General features: G+C 45.1%; 1 protein-coding gene across 2 annotated transcripts in view; it reads left to right on the forward strand.

Moving 5' to 3' along the window:
* The window catches only part of LOC115458857 (coiled-coil domain-containing protein 50-like), a 150,582-nt gene that overhangs the window by 67,672 nt on the left and 57,289 nt on the right, over nucleotides 1-25,621 (forward strand). For both annotated transcript variants that reach the window (XM_030188695.1, XM_030188696.1), the window contains exons 5-6: nucleotides 2,770-2,860; nucleotides 25,104-25,191. In XM_030188695.1, coding sequence (XP_030044555.1) covers nucleotides 2,770-2,860; nucleotides 25,104-25,191 — 179 coding nt within the window. The remainder of the gene's footprint in view (nucleotides 1-2,769; nucleotides 2,861-25,103; nucleotides 25,192-25,621) is intronic.

Consider the following 25,621-nt stretch of genomic DNA (forward strand, 5'->3'; position numbering starts at 1 on the left):
GCCTAGTTGGCATGCCCAGGTGACTCAAACTACCCTTGCCATCCCAAGGGCTGGTGGAGAGCTGCCACTTATGGATCAGCAAGGGGCCACTGTGGCAGTGGCAGCAACAACACCCATCTTCTCTCCCTCTCTGGCCCTGGGTGGGCCACCTCCGTTTTATTTTTAGATTTATTTATTGGGAAATGCTTTGTTCAGCTAACATCCATGTAAGGCTGAAACCCATTTTTGAGATTAACCTAATCAATGTCATTGAATCATGAGGCCTCATTTGGAGTACTGCGTGCAGTTCTGGAGACCGCACCTACGGAAAGATATAAACAGGATGGAGTTGGTCCAGAGGGCGGCTACGAAATTAGTAAGCGGTCTTGAATGCAAAAATTACAGGGACAGGCTTATGAACCTCAACTTGTATACGCTGGGAGAGAGGAGACATGATAGAAACGTTTAAATATCTCAAGGGCATTTATGTACAGGAAGAGAGCCTTTTCCAAATGAAGGAGAGCTCTGGAACGAGGGGGCATATGACGAAGTTAAGAGGGGGCTTAGGAATAACCTAAGGAAGTATTATTTCACAGAAAGGGTGGTGGAGGTGTGGAATGGCCTCTCGGTGGAGGTGGTGGAGTCGAGGACTGTTCCAGAATTTTAAAAGGCATAGGATAAGCATGTGGGATCGCTTAGGAACAGGAAGAATTAGGGGTTACAGAAGATGGGCAGACTGGATGGGTCATATGGCCTTTATCTGCCGTCATGTTTCTATGTTTCTATTGGCTCTGAAAAATGTTTTTGATCTCTTTAAGGGGGTCTTTCACTAAGCGGTGGTAGCATTTTTAGTTCGCCATAGAAATCAGCTGGCGGTAAAGTCCGATATGCCCATTGTTTTCCCATGGGTGTCTCGGCATTTACCGCCAGCTGATTTCTACCACGAGATAAAATGCTATCACAGCTTAGTAAAAAAAAACCCTTAGTTAAATATTTTGAAGTTTCAAATTTGGGCTTAATTTTGGATTTTCTTCAGCCCCTTTGCTTTATCTTTGTTACTTTACCTGAGTGGTAGTAACTCCTGAGTGGAAGAATAGCCTAATATTTAGAGCCGTTGGCTGGGAAGCCAGAGTTGAAACCCCACCGCTGCTTCTCATGATCTTGGGCAAGTCACTTAGGTCTGGATTGCGTTTGTTTGTTTGCATAATGGAGACCCGGTATCACCGACATAGATCCATGTTTCGCTGTACGCTATGAGAAAACAGGAGACTACCTTGAAACAGCGTACAGCGAAACATGGATCTATGTCGGTGATACCGGGTCTCCATTATGCATGTTCACTGAATCTGAAAAGCTAAGTATTAAATTGAAAATCGATAATGAGTGTGGAAAACCAAGATAAATGATAGAAGTGAATAATACAAAAAGAAAAACTAAAAATTGGGATCAATGAGGATTGCAGTACTGCCTTTGAAACATGCTTGGCTCATATTAGCCATTATAGAGGCAGACACGCTGGTCTGACGATCCTATTAAAGTATCTTTGTTTAACTAGACCATGATGTTTTGAATAAGGATGTATTTTATGTGAAGTTGAAGCTGAGTATAATGAGAGAGATTATCTAAGCACTCCCTTCACCATCAAACAGTTATGTATGCCTAGTGAATACTTTGATAATAATTGATTGTTAGCACCCAATTAGCACTAATCGGCTTGTTGGCCAATTTGGTTGCATGCACATCTCAGTGATATCATGCAATTTTGTGTATGGCAATCTGTGTGCCATTTATAGAATCTGCCATTAATCCCTCCATTGCCTGCAGGGTCCTTCTACTAAGGTGCACTGAAAAATGGCCTGCAGTAGTGTAGGCGCGTGTTTTGGATGCGCACAGAACCGTTTTTCAGCGCACCTGTAAAAATGCTTTTTTTTTTTTTTTAATTTTTTTACCGAAAATGGACATGTGGCGAAACGAAATTTGGCGCGCCTCTGTTTTGGGTCTGAGACTTTACCGCCACCCGTTGACAGCGGTAAGGTCTCATGCGTTAACTGGGCGGTAAGGGTCTACGTGTGTAAAATGCCTTTTTACCGCCTGGTAGTGCCTCGTGTCAGAGAATAAAAAGTATTTTCTGGCGTGCATAGGGTTCGTGCGTCAAAAATGAAATTACTGCCCGGGCCATGCGGTAGCGGGGTAGTGATCCCAAATTGACATGCATTGGGCATACGTAGGCGCCTACGCAGCTTAGTAAAAGGGCCCCTGCCTTTGTAAATGTACTCTGCAAGGTAGTGAGTAAGCGCATTAGTGCATAACTGTGCAGGGGAGTGAGCATGGGCAGAGCATGGGTGTGTCTCCCACTTATGCGTGTAATTTACAGAATACTGTAAAGTTACACATGTGACATGTTGCACATTGTTACACCCCTTTACACCTGCCATTGACCTGGCATAAGTGAGCATGTCTAACCTTAGCCACACCAGTGTTCAGTAATGGTAACCATCATAAAATGGGGATTCCCCGTGAGCTTTGGAGCACCTAATAGGGGGGTACCCAGGTATAGAATTGCCTTCTTAGATTGTGAGCCCTCTGGGGACAGGAAAATGTCTACTGCATCGGTCTCACCTTGAGCTACATCTGAAAAATAAAAAGTTAAGAGCTAAATCCAAAATCTCCCCCCCCCCCCCCTTCCACATTGACTTTCTTACCTTGGAACTGCACGGGTTGGGTTGAGAATGGAGACCGGTTTGTGCTATAGGTAATAAAACTCCACTTTGTCTTTGTTTCTATTGCAAGTGAAGAGAGGGATCTGGCATATGCTCGTGTAATTCAGGAGGAGCTACAGAAGAAAGCAGAGGAGTGGCAGCAGAGAGAGGTGGAAGACCAGGTAGAGAAATCTTTTGTCTGCAGCCCTTTCTCAGACTAATAAAATTCTACTGGAAAAATGTTAATACCACTGGTAACCACATTCCATTCTACCTTGTTTGACTGTGGAGATGGCAGAGTTGCTCATAGGTTAGTACAAAAGTATTGCCATACTGGGACAGACCAAAGGTCCATCAAGTCCAGCATCCTGTTTCCAACAGTGGCCAATCCAGGTCACAAATACCTGGCAGAAACCTAAACAATAGCAACATTCCATGTAGAACCCCAAAGAGTAGCAAGATTCCATTCAGAATATCAAATAGTAGCATAAGTACATAAGTATTGCCATACTGGGAAAGACCAAAGGTCCATGGAGCCCAGCATCCTGTTTCCTACAGTGGACAATTCAGGTCACAAGTGCCTGGCAAGATCCTAAAAATGTACAATACATTTTATGCATCTTACCCTAGAAATAAGCAGTGGATTTTCCCCAAGTCCATTTTAATAATGGTCTATGGACTTTTCCTTTAGGAAGCCATCCAAACCTTTTTTTAAACCCTGCTAAGCTAACTGCCTTTACTACATTCTCTGACAACAAATTTCAGAGTTTAATTACACGTTGAGTGAATAAATATCTTCTCTGGTTTGTTTTAAATTTACGAAGTAGCTTCATTGCGTGCCCCCTAGTCCTAGTACTTTTGGAAGGAGTAAACATTAGATTCACGTCTACCCATTCCACTCCACTCATTATTTTATAGACGTCTATCATATCTCCCCTCCGCTGTCTTTTCTGCAAGCTGAAGAGCCCTAGCCGCTTCAGCCTTTCCTCACAGGGAAGTCGTCCCATCCCCTTTATCATTTTTGTTGCCCTTCTCTGTACCTTTTCTAATTCCACTATATCTTTTTTGAGATGCGGTGACCAGAATTGAACACAATATTGGAGGTGCGGTCGCACCATGGAGCGATACAGAGGCATTATAACATCCTCATTTTTGTTTTCCATTCCTTTCCTAATAATACCTAACGTTCTATTTGCTTTTTTAGCTGCCGCCACACACTGAGCTTCTGCAGACCCAGGGGGGGTCTCTGTTCATTGCCCTAGCTGCAGCTCAGTGTATGACCTTGAAGTATGTATTTTGACGTTCTTGTGCTTAACGTGAATTTGCAGGATTGTTCGGATAGGCAACTCCGCAACTAGGTGAATTATCTTGTACAACGGTTGTGTAGACCATCTGCTGCTGAACGAAGAATTATTAGTTCCCGTTTGTCCTTTTTGAGTTTCAAGTGCTCCTGTCTTCCAGTATCACTTGACATCAAGGTTATTCTTGTTTTCAATCATGACAACTTGGCTTTCGGGGGCTAAAACTAAACCAGCCCCCCCTTTAGAATGTAAAGACTTGTTTAGCAAGTAAAGCGTATCTTGAGTGAAGGTTAATTTAGTGGCGTTGCCTTGTTGACGTCTGTGTGCAAAGGATTTTAATCTGACCTCCAGAAGTCAGCGTTTCACGTAGCTTGTGTTCTGGTAATATATGGTACCACCCCATTAGATGCTAAAACATTTTATATCTAATTGCTTTTTATGCTCACTTAGCTGGAACTCCGACAAAACACATCTAAATGATTGAATAGAGAGCTAATGAACATACATATATATTTTTTTTCTTAAATGCCACCGTAATAAAACATCCAGAAATGCGTCTATTCCCTGAATTTTAATTCCAGACTCCTCTTGATGCGTTCACATCCTGTGCTCGCTCTTTAAGGACAAATTCAGACATTGGTAGATGCGGGGGGGGGGGGGGGGGGGGGGAGAGGGGGGTTCTTTGTAGTTCTGTTGGGCAAAGTAGGAATATAAATATTTAGAAAGGTAACTGTTTAAACTACTGAAATTTAAACCATTACACGTTTAAATATGCCAGGGTCTTCTCAAGCTGGCCAGCTGTGGCTTAGCCTGCCCTGTGGGGGTGGCCATGGAAGCTGCTTAGGTAGCCGAGAGGAAGCACCAAATCTTGTATGGCCTCTTGTCCCTGGCAGCTGAGATTAAGCAGTAAGGCTTTATTTATCAGTAACATTTTACATCCCTACTTAAAAAAGACATCTTAAAGCATAGACTTAGCTTGGCATAAGTCACACACCAGCATAGGTAGGGCTGGAAATTAGGGCAGGCAGAAAAACAATAAAACATTTTTTGCCAGCCTGTATGCCAGCCTGAAATGTCATACCCAGCTCCCTGACAGCAATATGCAGGTCCCTGGAGCAGTTTTTAGTGGGTGCAGTGCACTTCAGGCAGGTGGACCCAGTCCCATCCCCCCCTACCTGTTACACTTGTGGTGGTAAATGGGAGCCCTCCAACCCCCCCCCCCCCCCCCACACAAAGCCCACTGTACCCACATGTAGGTGCCCTCCTTCACTCCTTAGGGCTATGGTAATGGTGTAGAGTTGTGGGGAGTGGGTTTTGGAGGGGATTTGGGGCGCTCAGCACCCAAGGTAAGGGTGCTATGCACCAGGAAGCTATTTTTTTTTTAAATTTTGTTAAGTGCCCCCCTGTTGGTGTCCTGGCATGTCAGGGGGGCCAGTGCACTACAAATGCTGGCTCCTCCCACGCCCAAATGCCTTGCATTTCGCCGGGTTTGAGATGGCCGGGCCCGGTTTCCATTATGGCTGGAAAACGAAGCCGGCCATCTCATGTAAACCCAGCGCGCGATTTGGCCGGCGCCAAGCGTATTTCAAAAATATGCTTGGCTCCGCCCTCTCGCAGAGCCGGCTGCGAAGATGGCCGGCCACCGATGTAGCCGGCGCTGTTTGATTATGCCCCTCCAAGTTATTCTGTGATTATTAGATATTCCATCACTATTATATTGTATTATATCTCTGTTATTTGAATTTCAGTGCTGTTAAATGTGTCTATTTAACAAATCTGAGTACGTGCAGGATGTCAGACTCACAGAAACAGAAGCCTGCGCAGCTGCATTGCTGATCTGCAAGGGCAGGCTTCTACATGGGATGTTGCTAGTGCAGGAGTAGCCTAGTGGTTAGTGCAGCGGACTTTGATCCTGGGGAACTGAGTTCATTTCCCACTGCAGCTCCTTGTGACTGTGGGCAAGTCACTTAACCCTCCATTGCCCCTGGTACAAAATAAGTACCTGAATATATGTAAACCGCTCTAAATTTAGTTGCAAAAACCTCAGAAAGCTGGTATATCAAGTCCCATTTCCCTTTCCACATCAGGTTTGTGTTTAATCAGGGCTGTCCCAACCATTAGGCAGGACTAGGTGATTCCTTAGGGCAGTGATGGGCAACCTTTTGAGCTTGGTGTGTCAAAATTCGCCAAAAAAACGAGCATAACTCGGGTGGTGTGTCACTTCAAGAAAAATCACTGCTACTAGGACCGCCCCCGGGCCCCCCTACCCAAGATCGCTGCCCACCCGAGGTCGCCGGGCCCCCCCTCCACCCGCTACCAGGCCCGGAACTAACCTTAAAGCCTCCTTTCACGTCGCAGCAAGCAGCAGCAGGGCAGACCTCCCTTCTGTGCTCCGCCCTCGCGGACGTTACGTCAGGCGAGGGCGGGACACGGAAGGAAGGAGTGGCCTGCCCTGCTGCTGCTTGCTGCGACATGAAAGGAGGCTTTAAGGTTAGTTTCCGGAAGTGAGGAGGGAGGGCGGACCACACTGCGGTGGCGCCACGTGTCATCGAAAATGGCTACGCGTGTCAGTGCTGACACGCGTGTCATAGGTTCGTCATCAGGGCCTTAGGGCATCAACTTCAAGGGGTCATCAAAAAGCAGGCTGCAGTCAAAGCAATGGAAAAGTCCCAACAGCAACGCAAACCCAAAAGGACCATTTACTCATACTTTTACCTGCGAAAAAAGTTGACTGTTTAACTTAAGATGTCCAGTTCTGAGATTTTTATAAAGTGAATTTGGGGAGTGTAATTCTGAAGGTTCGCCTGGGGCACCCAAATACTCTTGCAAAGTACAAAAAGAAAAAGTAGGGGGTAGACCAGATGTATATCCAAACAGCAGGTTTATTCTCACATGAAAATCCAAAGACTCGACGCAGTCCTGCGTTTCGGCGCTTTCCTCACCTGTCTCAGGACTCGATGTCAATTGCCTCAGCCACTGACGGTAATAACACATAAATAGACTTGAGAATCCAATAATACAGCATTCGGTGAACACACAGAAGAGTATCGTCACAAAAACAAATGCAAGGTAAAGTACGTGTGAGGCAAAGACAGGCACCCAATACTCTTAAACTAGCCAAGCGTTTTAACGTTCATCACATAAAGCAGAGCTACATAAGTACATAAGTATTGCCATACTGGGAGAAGACCAAAGGCCCATCGAGCCCAGCATCCTGTCCACAACAGCGGCCAATCCAAACTTCCCAAATGTACAAACATTCTATAAGTGTTATTCCTGGAATTGTGGATTTTTCTCAAGTCCATTTAGTAGTGGTTTATGGACTTGTCCTTTAGGAAACCGTCTAACCCCTTTTTAAACTCTGCCAAGCTAACCACCTTCACCACGTTCTCCGACAATGAATTCCACAGTTTAATTATGCGTTGGGTGAAGAAAACCTTTCTCTGATTTGTTTTAAATTTACTACACTGTAGTTTCATCGCATGCCCCCTAGTCCTAGTATTTTTGGAAAGCGTGAACAGACGCTTCACATCCACCTGTTCCACTCCACTCATTATTTTATATACCTCTATCATGTCTCCCCTCAGCCGTCTCTTCTCCAAGCTGAAAAGCCCTAGCCTCCTTAATCTTTCTTCATAGGGAAGTCGTCCCATCCCCGCTATCACACGAGATAGTGTGTAGTTGGTACACAACTACACACTATCTCGTGGTAACATAAAATCATCGATGGTGAGACCCCGGGATACATGCTAGACCTCATTGACTTTCCAACCAGAAACACCACAAGGTCAACACGCACATACCTAAACCTACACCACCCAAGCTGCAAAAGAATTAAATACAAATCAACCTATGCATCCAGCTTCTCCTTTACAAGCACGCAACTATGGAACGCACTACCATTCACCTTGAAAACAACTCACGACCTATCAGACTTTTGGAAATCACTAAAAACTTACTTATTCAAAAAGGCATACCCTGATGACCTAACCTAAATGACTCGATCTCACAACTTAATGAAACTAAGACTCGAATTGTTCACAACGCAACCCTTCTTCCGATGTGTTTATTATACAAGAACCTCAACATTGTCACTCTGCATCTGCCATACCGGAAATGGCGATCGCCATCACGGTCATTATGTAAGCCACATTGAGCCTGCAAATAGGTGGGAAAATGTTGGATACAAATGCAATAAAATAAAATAAATAACATGACACGTTGCTGGTACAGTTTTTTCTGTTATCCTCTCTTGATGCTAATGGATGTGTGTCCGTATTGTCCAGTTCCTGGCCCTTTTTTAAATGGAAAGGTGCTTTTTTGTCTACTGTACTGGATCCCACTTTCTAGATTGATTCCCTTTATCGGCTTGCCCTTTGATTTATTGTTTTAACTTTCAACAATTTTTTATTGATGACATTCTAATAAAACAAACACCTTGACAAGCAGCAAAATAGTCACATCAGATATATCAATCACAGTCATGTGCATACAGTCATCATCAATACTTTCCATATATATATACCATTTATCCCTATCCCCCCACTAATTCCCCCCTCGTTATACCCCCCACTCATATCGAATCGGCTTTACTGCTACTTTCCTCCAGGAGTCTGAACTTGGAAAGACCTCGTAGGATCCGATCGTTTCTCAGCCGATTGATTTACAGATAATCAAGACAAACATTTCCAACATTGCATGTTACAACAGTAGGCATATCTATACAAACCCAGCAATTGCCGAATGATAAGTACAACCTTCAACCTTTTAACCGTTGTATCCCCTTACCCTATCCCTATCCTCCCCTCTATTCCATCCCGCGCTTCCCCGCAGTACCTTTGTGATAGTAAGAGTTATGGCCAATAGGGGGAAATGGGCAGCCCACAGGTACCTGCTGATATGAAGCTCTGCTAACAGTTTGTTCTATATCTCCACCTGCCCTCCCTCTCTCCCTTGGCCTCGTATTGATTTATTGTTTTAATAAGAAGACAGAGTAATGATTGATCGTTAACACATTGTGACAGTCTATCTCAAGTTTGCATCTATGCGTTCATTTACCTGTGTACTGCGTTTCTCTCCTTCATGCTAATAACTGATAGGAAATACAGTCAACCAGTAATTGTGTCTTTGCACAGCAAGAAGGTGAAAGGTTCATTTTTAAGTTTTTGAAACGGATGCTTAAGTCCACCTCCCAGAAGGAGGCTGGAGCTTACCTAAAATTTGGAAGTCCTGGAAAGTTTGTTAGTGGCAGTTCTGTCTAGCCGAAAGTCTACAAGTCCAACACTTTAATGTCCGTACGAGACCAAGACGCAGCTCTGATTTATGGGCTGTGTTTATTACTCTATGACTTTGTATGATTCAGTGCAAACCCTCAGAGCCTTAAAAGCCTGTTAAAAAGACACCTTTGGCTTGATCTAATGTTCAAATAGAAATTGTGAGACATGACAGATTGGCCTTGTCTGCGAATAATTATGAATGTAGAAATTTGCAATGCTTTCTTTGCCCTTCCGGTGTGCTGTAGCATCTTTACTTTTTTTCCCCACACTCCAGGGAGTGATTTTTTTAAACATTTTTGACGAGCTTTCTGGATTCTTCTGACACCATAATGTGGGTTTAATGGGTCTGCTCTCTGATCTCTGTAACTCCACCAGTCTGAATGTCCACACTCTGAGTGAGCTTTAAAATAAGCCATATTAAGCCAAGGTTTTTCAGCTACATGGTGGAGAAACTTTCTGAGGGATAGGAAAAGTGTAAAAGGGAAGCTTAACAAAAAAACATGAGTAGATAGTGGAGCTCATTTTCAAAAGAGAAAAACGTCTAAAAAGTGGCATAAAGCATCATTTGGACATTTTTCTCACAAAAACGTCCAAATCAATATTTTCAAAACCTATTATTTAATGTTTTTCTATGACGTCCCTCAGAAGTGCATTCAAAACACGGGGGGGGGGGGGGGGGGCATGCCGGGGGCGTGTTAAGGGCGGGATGTGGGCGTTCCTATGACTTGGTCATTTTACTGCCATAATTTTACTTTGCCGAGATTGGGTGGCAGAGCCGGTGGCAGGAGGCGGGGATAGTGCTGGGCAGACTTATACGGTCTGTGCCAGAGCCGGTGGTAGGAGGCAGGGATAGTGCTGGGCAGACTTATACGGTCTGTGCCAGAGCCGGTGATTGGGAGGCGGGGATAGTGCTGGGAAGACTTATATGGTCTGTGCCAGAGCCGGTGGTTGGGAGGCAGGGATAGTGCTGGGCAGACTTATACAGTCTGTGCCAGAGCCGGTGTTTGGGAGGCGGGACTGGAGGTTGGAAGGCAGAGATAGTGCTGGGCAGACTTATACGGTCTGTGCCAGAGCCGTTGGTGGGAGGCGGGGATAGTGCTGGGCAGACTTACACAGTCTGTGCCCTGAAAAGGACAGGTACAAATCAAGGTAAGGTTTACACAAAAAGTAGCACATATGAGTTTATCTTGTTGGGCAGACTGGATGGACCATGCAGGTCTTTTTCTGCCGTCATCTACTATGTTACTATATAATGGAACAAAACAAAACAGTCCAGGACTAAAACTAAGATGTTTTGAGCTAGACCTGTTTTTATAACGAATAAGGCATAAATGAACAGATGACCCCTGGAGTGATCAGGGGTGACCCCCCCCCCCCCAATACCTCCTCCAGTGGTCACTGACCCCCTCCCACCCTCCACAAATATGAATACAAATATGATTTAGCAATCTCTATGACAGCCTCAGATGTTATAGCCAGGTCTATTAGAGCAGCATGCAGGTCCCTGGAGTAGTGGAGTGGTCAGTGCAGTGCACCGTGGTGTGGGGGGGGGGGGGGGGACTCTGGTCCCTATCTCCCTCTACCTGTCACATTTGTGGTGGAGCTGTGTGGTGGAACTGTGAGCCCTCCAAAACTCACCAGTACCCCCACTGTATCCACATATAGGAGTAGGTGCCCCCTTCACCCATAAGGGCTACTGCAATGGTGTACAGTTGGGGAGTAGTGGGGGTTTTTTGTGGGGGAGGGGGGGCTCAGCAGACCAAATAAGGGAGCAACGGTGAGATGTGTATCTGGGAGCATGTTTTTGAAGTCCACTGCAGTGCCCCCTAGGGTGTCCCATTTATATCCTGGGATGTCTGGAGCACCAGTCTACTAAAAATGCTGGCTCCTCCTACATCACAATGGCTTGATTTTGTGCGTTTTGCACTTGGACGTTTTTTTGGTTTTTTTAAATGGACCAAAAACCAAAATGTCCAAATCACAAAATCTTGTTCAAAACAGTATTTTCAGAAAAAAAAAGATAGACGTTTTTCTTTTTTGAAAATGACCTTCTTTTCTATTCAGATTTTGAACGTTTTTTGCAAAACGTCCAAAGTCGGACTTAGATGTCGTATCGAAAATGCCCCTCAGTGTATACCCAAAGCCCAGCAGCAGAGGGATCTGTTCTAATTTCTTGTCAACTTTTTGTCTGCCTCTTATTTTGGGGCTAAACTTGAAATTGTCTTCAGATTTGAGATGGGGATGAAACTTACTAGAGACGAGATGTTTTCCCGATCTTTCAGAATCTAAACATAATTGGGAGAAAGTGGTAGCAGAAATAGGGGTTGAGAATTTCGATAAGAGTTGGCAGGGATGCTGGGGTTGGTTTAAGACTGACGACAGGGCTTTTCCTTTGTATTCTCCATAGATATAACAGAAACTTGTTAAATTTCATTTCGTTTTGGTATTTTTCATCTCAATAGTGTCTCAGAATAACTTAACAATTCACAGAAGGTCCCCCCCCCCCCCCCCCCCAACCAAGTGAACTGTGTTTTTCCAAGAACTCTGTGAGAGTCTTGAATCAATTTTGGATTTTTTTCCCTCCTTTAATCAGCAAATAAATAAACTGAAGCCTTGTTCTCAGGTCCAGGTGCCAAGAAGAATATGAGATGTGAACTTTTGTCCTGCCAGGTGGAAGCGCACAGTACTGGCAACTTTTCCAGCTGAGTATGTGAAAATTAAAGCAATGCTGATGATGGGATTTACATAGTAGCCCCAGTGAATGTTGGCAGACAAAGACCAAAAGGCCCATCCAGTCTTGTTGGTCGAGATCGGAGCACTGGGTGGATGCACATAAGTTCCCACATACAAGCCAACCACAGCTATCCTTTTCCTCCCAACCCTATCATACCTGAAATCTTTTACAGGGATTGCCTCCCCTACCTTCACTGGTAGACCATATCAGGTCTTGCCGTCCTCGTAGTAACATAGTAAATGACAGCAGCTAAAGGACCTGTACGGTCCATCCAGTCTGCCCAACAAGATAAACTCATTTTACATGGTATGTGATACTTTAAACCCGAATTTGATTTGTCCTTGCCATTCTCAGAGCACAGACCGTAGAAGTCTGCCCAGCACTCTTCTTAAGCTAACGTCGAAACCCCTTAAAATTTACACTCCAGCCCTCAACATTAATTCTTACAAGATCGATATTTAAGGAAAAGGGCAATCCAAGCAGATTTTGTGCCTGGGGCAATGGAGGGTTAAGTGACTTGCCCAGAGTCACAAGGAGCTGCAGTGGGAATTGAACCCAGTTCCCCAGGATCAAAGTCCACTGCACTAGTCATTAGGCTACTCCTCCAAAATCCAGGCTTCCTTCCTGGTTAAAATTTGGCCTCCTGTGCTCTCAGAAACTTGGGTTTAACACGCTCTGTCTGTGCAGGTCCCCCAAGCTTTCGTGGAGGGGCATTTTTGAAAGGGACGTCCAAGTTTCGATTTGGATGTCCTTGCAAATCGTCCCAATCCAGGGGCGGGGAAACCCGTATTTTTGAAACAAGATGGACGTCCATCTTTCGTTTTGAAAATACCGTCAGGGACGTCCAAATCCTTAAATTTCGCCATCCCTAGATTTGGATGTCCCTGGACACGGTCGTTTCTGATTTTTGGCGATTTTCGAAACCAAGGACGTCCATCTCAGAAACGACCAAATGCAAGCTTCACATCCACCTGTTCCACTCCACTCATTATTTTATAGACCTCTATCATGTCTCCCCTCAGTCGTCTCTTCTCCAAGCTGAAAATTCCTAGCCTCCTTAGTCTTCCTTCATAGGGAAGTCGTCCCATCCCCGCTATCATTTTAGTCGCCCTTCGCTGCACCTTTTCCAATTCTACTATATCTTGAGATGCGGCGACCAGAATTGAACACAATACTCAAGGTGCGGTCGCACCATGGAGCGATACAACGGCATTATAACATCCTCACACCTGTTTTCCATACCTTTCCTAATAATACCCAACCTAAACTGACTAACACGCTCCCTCCCCTGCCCAACTTGCCCATGACTTTTCTTGGTGCAACTCCCTTCCTTGAAGTTGTGTACTCTGGAATTTGAGCACTTAACGTATAGAATACTGACTAAGAGTAATGTGATACCCCGGGTGAGAGTTATGGGGTAGCCCTGTGAAAAACTCAACCAGATAAGGGATATAAATATGAAAATAAATGTTTTATTCACCTGAGCCCTGGGACCTGTTGCTTCACAGGCCAGGAATATCAGATTCAACTGTTTCTTTTATTTAGTAACAGTCTTGAATAGGCCTCTGGCTAGCGGGCCAATCAATCTGTGGCTGGTGGGGGCTGCCCCGTCCCAAACACAGCCTGTAAGTTCTTTGGTCTTTTGAGTCCCAGGTCTGGCCGTAGCTGGACCTCGGCAAGGCTTACAAGCAAGATTTTGGGTGGGCCTAGGCAAGAAGTGGGTGGGTACCAAATGTTCTCCCCCCCGCCGCCAAAAAAATATCTCAGCTGGTGGGAAAATGCTTCTCTCCACCTTGGTAGTCTGCAGCAGGCATGCACTGAAAACTGAGCATTCACAGGTGCCAGTAACGTGGAGCACACCATATTCATTACCATCAGGGGGAAGTCTTCAGCTGGCAGAGCTTGGGATCCCTACCAGCTACCACTAAACATGTGCTACTGTTGGGTGGGCCTGAACCCTAAGTGGGTGGGCCCCGGCCCACCCAGACCCACCTGTGGCTACGCCACTGCTTACAAGTCTTAGCAAAAGAAGCAAAGTTGGCTTACCTCATCCAGGTTACAGCAGCTAAACATGTTCAGTAAAGACATAGACTTGGGCTTCAGTTCTTCCTTCCCTGTCTTTTAATCTCCCAGGTATTGACTCCGCCCTTCCCCGCTCACTTCCTCACCGGGTGGGACCAGTGTTCTTAAGGTAGCCCAGGCTATCGGAGGGACTTTTCTTAAGGGTGAGGGGCAGTGTTCTCTAAAGCCCCTTACAAGCAGTTACCTGTGTACCTGCCAACTAACAATCAATTATTGGCTATAATTGGTGTTAATTGGCACTAACGCCAGTTAGCAGCTAATTAAGTCATTGTTACTCACGCAACTGACAGTATTATATAAGATGTGCACGCAAATTTGCATGCTAGTCAGAAATTTGGACATGCAGCTTTCCAGAATTAGGAGGGAAAAGACATTAGTGGTAGCGAGAGGCAGAAGACCACAGTTAAGGTCGATTCGGATGGGCAGAGCATGTTTCCATGTTTAAAAGTTCCCCCCAGAAACAATAAAAAGCAACACCGGGCCTTCAGGTTGGAGATAATTACAGTTCTTTTATTTGAGAAGTGACCCAACACGGGCCGTGTTTCGGCGCAAAAGTGCATGCCTCAGGGGTCAAAGTGTTCTTATGGATATGATCAAAAATGTTGGAATAAACCAAGCAATCGGTATTTTGCCCTGAGCGTGGCAACTTGACACAAGACTATCTCTACTTCGGCAGGCAGGTGAAGGCTTGGCTCTTCGACCAGGCCTTTACTGGAAGAAGTAACTAACTCGTTAGTCTCACTCACATACACAAGGAGTGACTCGGGCTGCACATACTGCAGCGGGACATGTTTACCCACTCCTACCCTCGCTGAGATAACATTTAACCATTTCTCTGACCTCATGGGCAACTTTCTTTAACTCAATCACCTTACTTTCTAACTCTTCCTACTTTCTTACCCTTCTCTATGTTACATCTTTGCTTTACCCTTCGCTATCACCTATCAAACATATAAATGGCGAGTGACCGTACTCACTCGCAAATGCGCAGTAGAGACTTCCCTGTCTGTCCCGCCCCCGCGTCAATACGTGATGACGGGGGGGGCGGGCCAGAGAGGGAAACTGCGCGAAGGGGAAGGAACCGCCGAGGTCGCCACTGGTACCCCCCCCCCCCCCGCCACCCCTCCACCCGGCCATCTCTTCGCTATTCAACTTACATCGCCGCAGCAGGCAGATCAGCTGAGCTGCCGTTGGCCTTCCTTCCCTGCCTGTGTCCCGCCCTCGCTGACATTACGTCACACGAGGGCAGGACACAGGCAGAGAAGGAAGGCCGACGGGACCTCAGCTGATCTCTGCTTCCTGCGGAGATGTAAGTTGAATAGCGAAGAGACGGGCCGGGTGGAGGGGCGGCGGGGGCGACGAACCACCAGCCCATTTTAATGGGCTCAACGGCTAGTAATGTTCTATTATGTGTTGTGTTGACGTTGTAAGTAGTATACTATGCCATACTTTGTATTGTTTTTGAATATTTTTAACGGCTGTAATTGTCTATTGCTCATGTTTGAGTTATTCTTACTGGACACCGCCTTGAGTGAATTCCTTCAAAAAGCTGGTAAATAAATCCTAACAATAATAATAATAACTGCCAGTGTAGTTTTTAAGCAAAAGCTGTCGGTGTAAAAATAATCTTGGGCACCAGTCAAAATGGTGCCAGATCCCCACCCTTACCCGATTATATATCAATGGGAAATCACACTTCATGCAAATAACATTCGTTAATTCGCACAGTGCACTGCCATCACAGTTTGTACTCTGTTCCTTATGCCAAGGTCTCTTGTAGTGTGATTTTGAAGTTGTGTTGACCCTCACTATTTGGTAGCTTTCTCATAAAATACATACCGAATATGATTCCAACAGCTTTATAGAAATATTTTTAATCTAGGTAGGTATGAAACTTGTTTACAGTTTATTTATTGTCCTGGTTGTGTTAAATTGACAGTATTTGCTGCCCTCTTGTGGTGAAAGAACAGAGTTAACCTTGCTTAGAAGTTTACTTCCAGTTTTGCCACCATACCCTCTTGCTCTGCGTTGGCCTCATTCCCTGTATGTAGTTAATGTTTGTGAGAATAAAATTAGTCTGTTGTGGGCTAATGGAAACGCACCTTAATGAGACATACAGTGTTTGAGAAGCAAAAATCTGTTGCCAAGCATCAATGTGATTGAACTTGAAGCCCATCTTGTTTCTGATTAGCCATGCAAGCTGACCCATGACCCATGTAACCAAAGACCCATTGATGGCATGACCTATTATCCATGACCTACCCACAATATATTGGGTTTAATCAATGATAGTTTCTGTAACTGTTGCATAAGTCACTTCAGTAACTTGTTGTTATAGCCTTCAAGGACAATTTATGGATTTGATATGCCACCTTTCTGTGGTATAACCAAAGTGGTTTATATTTTTATTTAAATTATATACAGGTACTTTCTCTGTCCCTAGTGGACTCATTATCTACGTTTTTGTACCTGGGGCAACAGAGGGTTAAGTGACTTGCCCAGAGTCACAAGGAGCCACAGTGGGAATTGGATCCATTTCCCCAAATTCTCAGCCCACTGAACGTCCCATTAGGCTGCTCCTCCACCTGCATAATTTCTGAATACATGTTGTTTCACTGTGCTGTAATGATATTACAAGTATTGAAGGCATTAAAATGCCTTTGAAGTTCAGCAGATGAAGCAGGAATCACCTCGTTCCCCCTTGAAATGACCACTGTAATAGATAACTGTGAAGTAATATTTGAAACGGAGCTGGAATACGTAGGATCGTACGTATTTATTTATTGCATTTGTATCCCATATTATCCCACCTATTTGCAGGCTCAATGTGGCTTACATAGTTTTGTTATGACATTGTCATTCCAGAATATCAGATACAGTTAGTGGTGTGTAGAGTTTAAGTAGGGAAGAAAGAGGAAGTGATTGGGCGGGTGACAGTAGAAGTGGATTTTCCTAACTGGTTGGGTTGGGAGAGTGAATTAGTGGAGCTGTTGGTTCTCGTTGTAGGCCTTGTTGAAGATTTGCGAAAGTTATTTGATTCGACAATTGATTTCAGGTCTGTGGGTAGAGCATTCCATATTTGCGTGCTCGTGTAGGAGAAGGTAGTGGCGTGCATCAGCTTGTATTTTAGTCCTGTACAGCTGGGGAAGTTCAAATTGAGAAATTTGTGGGATGTTCTTGTGGCGTTTCTGGGAGGTAGGTCCACTAGGTTCAGCATGTAGATCGAGGCATTTGCATGGATAATTTTGTGTACGATCGTACATATCTTGAACGCAATGCGTTCTTTAAGTGGGAGCCAGTGCAGTTTCTCTCTAAGGGGTTTTTGCACGTTCATATTTAGGGTTTCCAAATATGAGTCTGGCGGCAGTATTCTGGGCTGTTTGGAGATTTTTGATAGTCTGTTCTTTGCAGCCCGCATATAGTGCGTTGCAGTAATCCAGATGGCTTATTACCATTGACTGTACAAGGGTGCGGAAGACGTATCTCGGGAAGAATGGTTTTACTCTTTTGAGTTTCCACATGGTGTGGAACATCTTTTTTGTCGTGTTCTTCACCGTGGGTATCAAGAGTGAGGTTTTGATCAATAGTAACTCCAAGAATTTTCAGGTTTTGTGAGACTGAAAAAGATGGGTCACATTTTTAATATACAGACCCATGACCCATTCAACTCACTAACGCATTGCATGTTCTGCTGCCCCTCTTATTTCCTGTTTCAGTGCCAGAGACCAGAGCTAACCTCTGAGGGAAGAACTATTAAGGGAGAAAACCCCAGATGTAAAAGAAGGCTCAGGGTGCCAGATTTTAGCCCTAGTTCCGACTTGAGCTGGAAGCTTAAAACCAATTTTTGATTGGCGAAGAGCTGAACAGTGGTTAAGTTAAGATTAGATTGGTCAGGCATCGTTACTAAGTTACATTACAAGATGGTTAAATGCCTGCGGCTCGATATTCTACAGTAGTTACTCAGAAAGCGGCACCTACTATCTGGATACATACCACCGACCAGTGTTTTCGCTTGATTTTCGATGGCACTCTCTGGATAGTGCCACTGAGAATCATTACCAATCACTCTGGTGCTATTTGGTGCTGTCTGTAATTATCTATTTAGCAACTATATACTATGGAAGGGTGACACCTAGCAGTAGTACTGCAAGACTACCACTAGAGGCCAGTGCTGCCATTTTGAACACGGAGCCAAACAGAGCAGGCATTCAAGGAGCAAAGGATATGAGGAGAAGGATTGGTGTGGGGGGGGGGGGGGGGGGGAATCAGAACAGGGGGGGGAGGGGATAAGGGGGAGTGGCAGACCTGACAGATTGCCTTATGTAGATCCCAACCAATATTCAACCAGGATGGTTATCTCCTGGCAGTCATGCCTGGATTCTCAGTGCCAGTGCCCAGACGTTGACCTGGCATGGAATATCTGGGTCTAATTTTAGCTAGCAGCAATTGGCATGTTAAAAAATGCCAACCACTACTGGCTGGATATCAGCGTGGGGGAGGGGGGAGGTTTTTTCTTTTTTTTTTTTTTCTTCACAACTGGGCTTTCTACTGGAATAGGGAAAGTCTCTTCTTGACTGGTAGCTGCTTCAGAATTGGTGGGTAAAAAAGAGAGATTTCCCAGCAGGCAGTTTTATTACAGTAAGAGACAGCTGCCCAGACTAATGCAGAAGGGAATCTCCAGGTAGTCTCAGCAAAGAGCGTGGTTTATTTACAGGAAGGCTTAGACTGCAGTGTGAGTAATAGCAGGGCTGCTTAAAATGGCCAGGGTTTTTTCTCAGCCTGATGCCTACCGATGGCACTAAAATGCCTTCGACAGAGTCTTTATGTCCCCCCTGACATGTCCTGAGAATTTGGTGTAAATGGGACCCAAGTTATTAAGAGGAGACACATGCCTGGGGGGCAACCTTTTCCCCCACCTCCCATCTACTTTGTCTTCAGAAAGTAGGTTAAAAAGCAGTCGTGACATACAAAATAGTGTAAATTTATCTTCTTAAAATCATCATCTACAGCAGCTAAAAAAATGCACATCTATATAAATAATTCTCACCTCAAACATTTTGAAGCTCACTCTGTGGCAGGGAAACACTGAAGCCCTGCACTGTTGGTAGGCTAGGCTGTCAGCACCACTCACTGGCACTCATAGACCCGCCCTCAGCCACGCCCCTTCAGCGCATAATTCGCAACCCCAACGTTCTAATGAAGCTGCAACTTCCGAGGTGGCATAGATCGGAATTTTCCCCCATGAGTGTCGGCCCCGCCCTCGCGTCACAACCTGATGACATCGAGGGCGGGGCTATGACACTCAGCGAATCGCATCACTCAGCCCTACACTCCCCCCCCATGTTGCCACCACTACCACCCTCCACCACCCCCCCCAAGGTCGCCGCACCCACTGCTGAACCCTCCACCACAGATCGCCGCCGCTCCCCCTCCCTCCGTCCGACGTCAGCTGTGTTAAAAAGGAAGCGGGGCACCGCAGGTAGCCATTGGCTGTCAGCTCTGCATCCTCTACTCCTCTCACGTCACTGCCCCTGGAGTAGAACCCCGGAGGAGCGCAGCGACATGAGAGGTGAGAGCAGGAAAACCTTGCTAGCGCCCGTTTCATTTGTGTCCGAAACGGGCCTTTTTTTACTAGTAGTTAAATAAAGAGCTTCCTTGGCGTGGAGGAGTAGCCTCAGAAACAGGGGAACTGTGCTTGATTCCCACTGTGCGTTGATTGTAACCCCAGAAAGGCAGTATATCAAGTCCCATCCCCTTTCCCTATATTTAGGTCAGGGGAGTAAAACACTGTCCTGCTTATAATCGAAAGAGAAAAACGCCTATATTGTGACCCAAATCGGGAGATAGACGTTTATCTCCCAAAAACGAATAAAGCGGTATAATCAAAAGCCGAATTTGGACGTTTTCAACTGCACTCCGTCGCAGATGCGGACAACGTTGATGGGGGCGTGTCGAAGGCGTGGTGAAGGCGGAACTGGGGCGTGGTTATCTGCCGATCAGAGATGGGCGCCTTTCGCCGATAATGGAAAAAAAATATGCGTTTTTAGCGAGAATTTAGGGCACTTTTCCTGGACCCTGTTTTTCCACGAATAAGGTCCCAAAAAGTGCCCTAAATGACCAGATGACCACTGGAGGGAATCGGGGATGACCTCCCCTGACTCCCCCAGTGGTCACGAACCCCCTCCCACCACAAAATATGCCGTTTCACAACTTTTCATTTTCACCCTCAAATGTCATACCCACCTCCCTGACAGCAGTATGCAGGTCACTGGAGCAGTGGACTTCAGGCAGGTGGACCCAGGCTCATCCCCCCCCCCCCCCACCTGTTACACTTGTGCTGGTAAATGGGAGCCCTCCAAACGCCCCCCAAACCCACTGTACCCACGTGTAGGTGCCCCCCTTCACCCCTTAGGGCTATAGTAATGGTGTAGACTTGTGGGCAGTGGGTTTTGAGGGGGATTTTGGGGGCTCAACACCCAAGGGAAGGGTGCTATGCACCTGGGAGCTGTTTTACCTTTTTTTTGTTTTTTGTAAAAGTGCCCCCTAGGGTGCCCGGTTGGTGTCCTGGCATGTGAGGTGGACCGGTGCAGTACGAATCCTGGCCCCTCCCACGAATAAATGTCTTGGAGTTATTCGTTTTTGAGCTGGGCGTTTTCGGTTTCCATTATCGCTGAAAACAAAAACGCCCAGCTCAAAAAAAGATAAACGTCCATGTTTTTTCGAAAATACGATTCGGTCCGCCCCTTCACGGACCCGTTCTCGGAGATAAACGCCCATGGAGATAGGCGTTTCTGTTCGATTATGCCCCTCTGTGTGTACTCAGCATTTTCCAAAGTATGTGTGCTGCCTGCCCCTCCTGCCAGCACCCTGCACAGATGTAGCATGAATGGGTGAGGAAGCAGCAAGCAGAGACTTTCCTGAAACATGGATTCATATAGGGCAATGCAGTCTGGAGGTTTTGACTTGGTATCAAGCAAGCACCGGTACAAGTTCATATATACCCATTGTACCTGAATGTAACTCACCTTGAGCTACTACTGAAAAAGGTGTGAGCAAAATCTAAATAAATATATTTGTCTGGATATGCTGCATTTTTCATAAACTGTTTTGTTTCATTTTTTTGTGGGATTCACGGTTGATTTTGAATATTTTGAATTAATTATTATATTTGTTGGAAAGAAGGTTCTGGTTTTGATATTCCACCTTTGTATTAATGAGGAGTTGAACGTAGTTCAAGAGACTTGTTGAGAGCCATTTTAAGGAACGAAATGCACTGTGATATTTACTTCCCCACACTTTCAACTAGGACATTTTGAAAAGGATAAGCCATAAAAAAAAGAAACTTTCCATCGTATATCTAGGGTCATGTTAGGGGAATACTTTTTCACTTGTGGTAAGGAAATAATGCACACATTTGACTCTAAACACATGTTAAATGGCAAAATTGCATGTTATTTTACCATAGTGCACGTTAATTTAAGTCACCGCAGGCTACATAATAATGAAATGCAAAGCATGAAAAGTGCCTTATTATTATGCAAATCAAATAACTCAGTGTGTGTTGAACTTCACAAGCTGCATTATTCTTGGAAACATAATATCAGCTTTGAGCTGGCTTTATTTCTTCTGCCTTGGACCATCAGGACGCTAATATGGCTCTGTGCTCCAGGGCATCTTCTTAAGGGGCCAGAACTGTGGTAATATGAAGCGTGGACTGTTATTTCCCTACTCGCTTAGCAAAGATCCCCCCCCCCCCCAAACAGACCTCCACAGTCCCCTGGAGACATATTTAAAATTCACAGTCCAAATCCCTCACCCCTACTTCAGTCAATCACTGTGGTCTAGTGGAACAGGGTAGGAGCAATCCCCAGTTAATCTTACCCTGTACACTTTGGAGTTCAAAATGGTGCCTCTCAACTATTGTTTGTTAATCCCAACTAGCATCTAATTATTAAATCAAATTACATGCATAACTGACACTATTCTATAACTTGCATATGGGCTAAATTCTGTATACGGTGCCTGATAAATCCGTGTGGTAAAAAGATACGTAAGTACATAAGTATTGCCATACTGGGACAGACCAAAGACCCATCAAGCCCAGCATCCTGTTTCCAACAGTGGCCAATCCAGGTCACAAATACCTGGCAAGATCCCAAAAAAGGTCAAAACATTTTATACCGCTTATCCCAGAAATAGTGGATTTTCCCCAAGTCCAATTTAATAATGGTCTATGGACTTTTCCTTTAGGAAGCCGCCCAAATCCTTTTTAAACTCTGCCAAGCTAACCGCCTTTACCACAATCTCTGGCAACGAATTCCACACCTAGGTATATTCTGTAAAGTACGCCTAAATTTTGTAGAATTGCCTTAAAATTCCTGCACAGTATGTAGAAAATATGCCAAGCGCCTCTCCACTTGACCAAATTTCGTCAACGTTCATTTAGGCCATATTTGGCCTAAATCCTGACGCCTAAATTGGACGCAGAGCAGGTGCATTCTATAATAACGTGCATAGATTTTTAAAATGCCCATGACCCGCCCATTCTACGCCTTTAACCACGTCCCCTTTCAACTATGCGACTTGGAACATACGCACATGACGTTACAGAATACGCTTAGCGAGTTGCGCATGTAAATCTTAATGCCAATTAGTGCTGATAATTGCTTGTTAACATCCAACTGCCAGCAGTGATTAGCTAGGTAACTAATTAAGTTATGCGTGTTGTTGTAGATTATGCTTCAATTTCCATACGGAAATTAAGACGCGATATATAGAATTTTGGGGTAAGCGTGAAATTCTGTGAATAAGTCTATAGAATTAGGGGATAAGTGGTTTTCCTCGTATTTTTTCCTGTGCATCGGACATTCCTATAGTAATTGGACCCTGAAGCTTCTTTAGAACTGGCAGCCCTTTTTATGTGCGTTTTACTGATATCTGGTATATCTTGCGATTATACAGATGTTCTCTGCCGAGGTACAGCATATTTCTGAATATATTCTAAAGCAGCATTTCCTAAATCTGTGTTTGGGGATCCTTAGTCAGTTTGGATACAGTGGAGCTGATACATATGAAAGTATCTTTCATAAATATTCATTGTGGATATCCTGGAAACCTGACAACAGATTTAGGAAAGGGAAATGGGTCTTGATCTACTGCCTTTCTGAGGTTTTTGCAACTACATTCAAAGCGGTTTACATATATTCAGATACTTATTTGTACCAGGGGCAATGGAGGGTTAAGTAACTTGCCTAGAGTCACAGGGAGCTGCAGTGGGAATTGAACTCAGTTCCCCAGGATCAAAATCCACTGCACTAACCACTAGGCTACTCCTCCACTCATTCCACCAATAAGAGCCAACCTCATCAGTGATGTCACAATGGCTTGATTGCCCAATACAGTTCCCCAGGATCAGTCCACTGCACTAACCACTAGGCTACTCCTCCACTCATTCCACCAATAAGAGCCAACCTCATCAGTGATGTCACAATGGCTTGATTGCCCAATACAGTTCCCCAGGATCAAAGTCCACTGCACTAACCACTAGGCTACTCCTCCACTCATTCCACCAATAAGAGCCAACCTCATCAGTGATGTCACAATGGCTTGATTGCCCAATACAGTTCCCCAGGATCAAAGTCCACTGCACTAACCACTAGGCTACGCCTCCACTCATTCCACCAATAAGAACCAACCTCATCAGTGATGTCACAATGGCTTCACTGCCCAATACTTGGCTCACTTCTGATATTGTGATGTCATAAGGGAAAGGGGGAAAGGGAAATGGGACTTGATATACTGCCTTTCTGAGGTTTTTGCAACTACATTCAAAGCGGTTTACATATATTCAGGTACTTATTTTGTACCAGGGGCAATGGAGGGTTAAGTGACTTGCCCAGAGTCACAAGGAGCTGCAGTGGGAATCGAACCCAGTTCCCCAGGATCAAAGTCCACTGCACTAACCACTAGGCTACTCCTCCACTAGCAACATTCCATGTAGAAGCCTGCCCTTGCAGATCAGCGATGCGGCCGCGCAGGCTTCTGTTTCTGTGAGTCTGAGACTCACAGAAACAGAAGCCTGCGCGGCCGCATCGCTGATCTGCAAGGGCAGGCTTCTACATGGAATGTTGCTAGTGGAATAGCAACATTCCATGTAGAATCTCAAATAGTAGCAACAGAATCTCAAATAGTAGCAACATTCCATATAGAATCTCAAATAGGGAAACAGAAATGATATACCGCCTTTCTGTGGTATTTTGCAACTACATTCAAAGCAGTTTACATATATTCAGGTACTTATTTTGTACCAGGGTCAATGGAGGATTATGTGACTTGCCCAAGTTACAGGGAGCTGCAGTGGGAATTGAACTCAGTTCTTCAGGATCAAAGTCTACTGCATTAACCACTAGGCTACTCTTCCACTCCACTAAGACAAGTACTTAATTTCATCAAGGGGTCCTTTTACAAAGATGCGCTGAAAAATGGCTTGCGGTAGTCTAGGCTCGGGTTTTGGGGCGCGCACCGATCCATTTTTCAGTGCGCCTTTAAAAAAAACTTTTTTTAAAAAAAATTTTGCCGAAAATGGACATGCGGCAAAATGAAAATTGCCACGCATCCATTTTGGGTCTCAGACCTTACCGCCAGCCATTGACCTAGTGGTAAAGAGTCACGTGGTAACTGGGCAGTAATGACCTACTCGTGTCAAATGCCACTTGGTGTGTGTCCGCTACGCGCGGCCGAAAAAAAATATTTTCCGGACGTGTGTATCAGACGCGCGCCGAAAATGAAATTACCACAAGAGCCACACGGTAGCCAGGCGGTAACTCCATTTTGGTGTGTAACGGGCGCGCATAAACACTTACGCGGCTTAGTAAAAGGACCCCCAAGTAAATAAGAATATTCCAGCGCACAACCCAACGTGTCACTATTTCTATATGAATTTGTTGGGCACAAATCAGTTTTGCGTTTGACCGACCCATGAGCTTTACATTAAATAGTGGCATTCCTTTCCCCCCTCCCTCCCCCTGCACAGGAAGTAGCCAGGAAACTGCAAGAGCTGGAAGAAGAAGCAGAGCACCAGGATCGGAGGTGGAGTCTTGGCAGCCGCAGCAGGCATAGAGGTAAGTCCGTACACTTTCACAATGAGGGCAAAGGCTGCTTTGGGGACCAGATAGGTGCGGCCAGTGCCGATTTTATTCACCATGATTAGAAATGGGGGTCATTGCTCCCTTTAGAAGTGCTGTTGATGGTATAGAATCATAGTCAGCATGCATCTGCTCGCAGGGTGCTTTTAGGGTAATTCATGGGTGGACCTGTTTATTAGTATGGCTGCCTCTGTATGACTAAACTTGTAACTCTGAACAAAATCTAGATTTTTTTTCTGCTTTTTTTATTTGAAGAGGGGACAGCTGTTTCCTCATCCTCCCTACTGCTTTCAACTTAGTCAGAACCTGCCCGGATCTTACTAGGAATGTAGAACCTGACTGCAGAAAGATCGTAACGGCCCCTCCAGCCTGCCCATCCACATCAAGCTCTGTAATCCCTTCCTCT

This window comes from Microcaecilia unicolor, unplaced genomic scaffold, assembly GCF_901765095.1.
Source record: "Microcaecilia unicolor unplaced genomic scaffold, aMicUni1.1, whole genome shotgun sequence".
NCBI classification, from domain to species: Eukaryota; Metazoa; Chordata; class Amphibia; order Gymnophiona; family Siphonopidae; genus Microcaecilia; species Microcaecilia unicolor.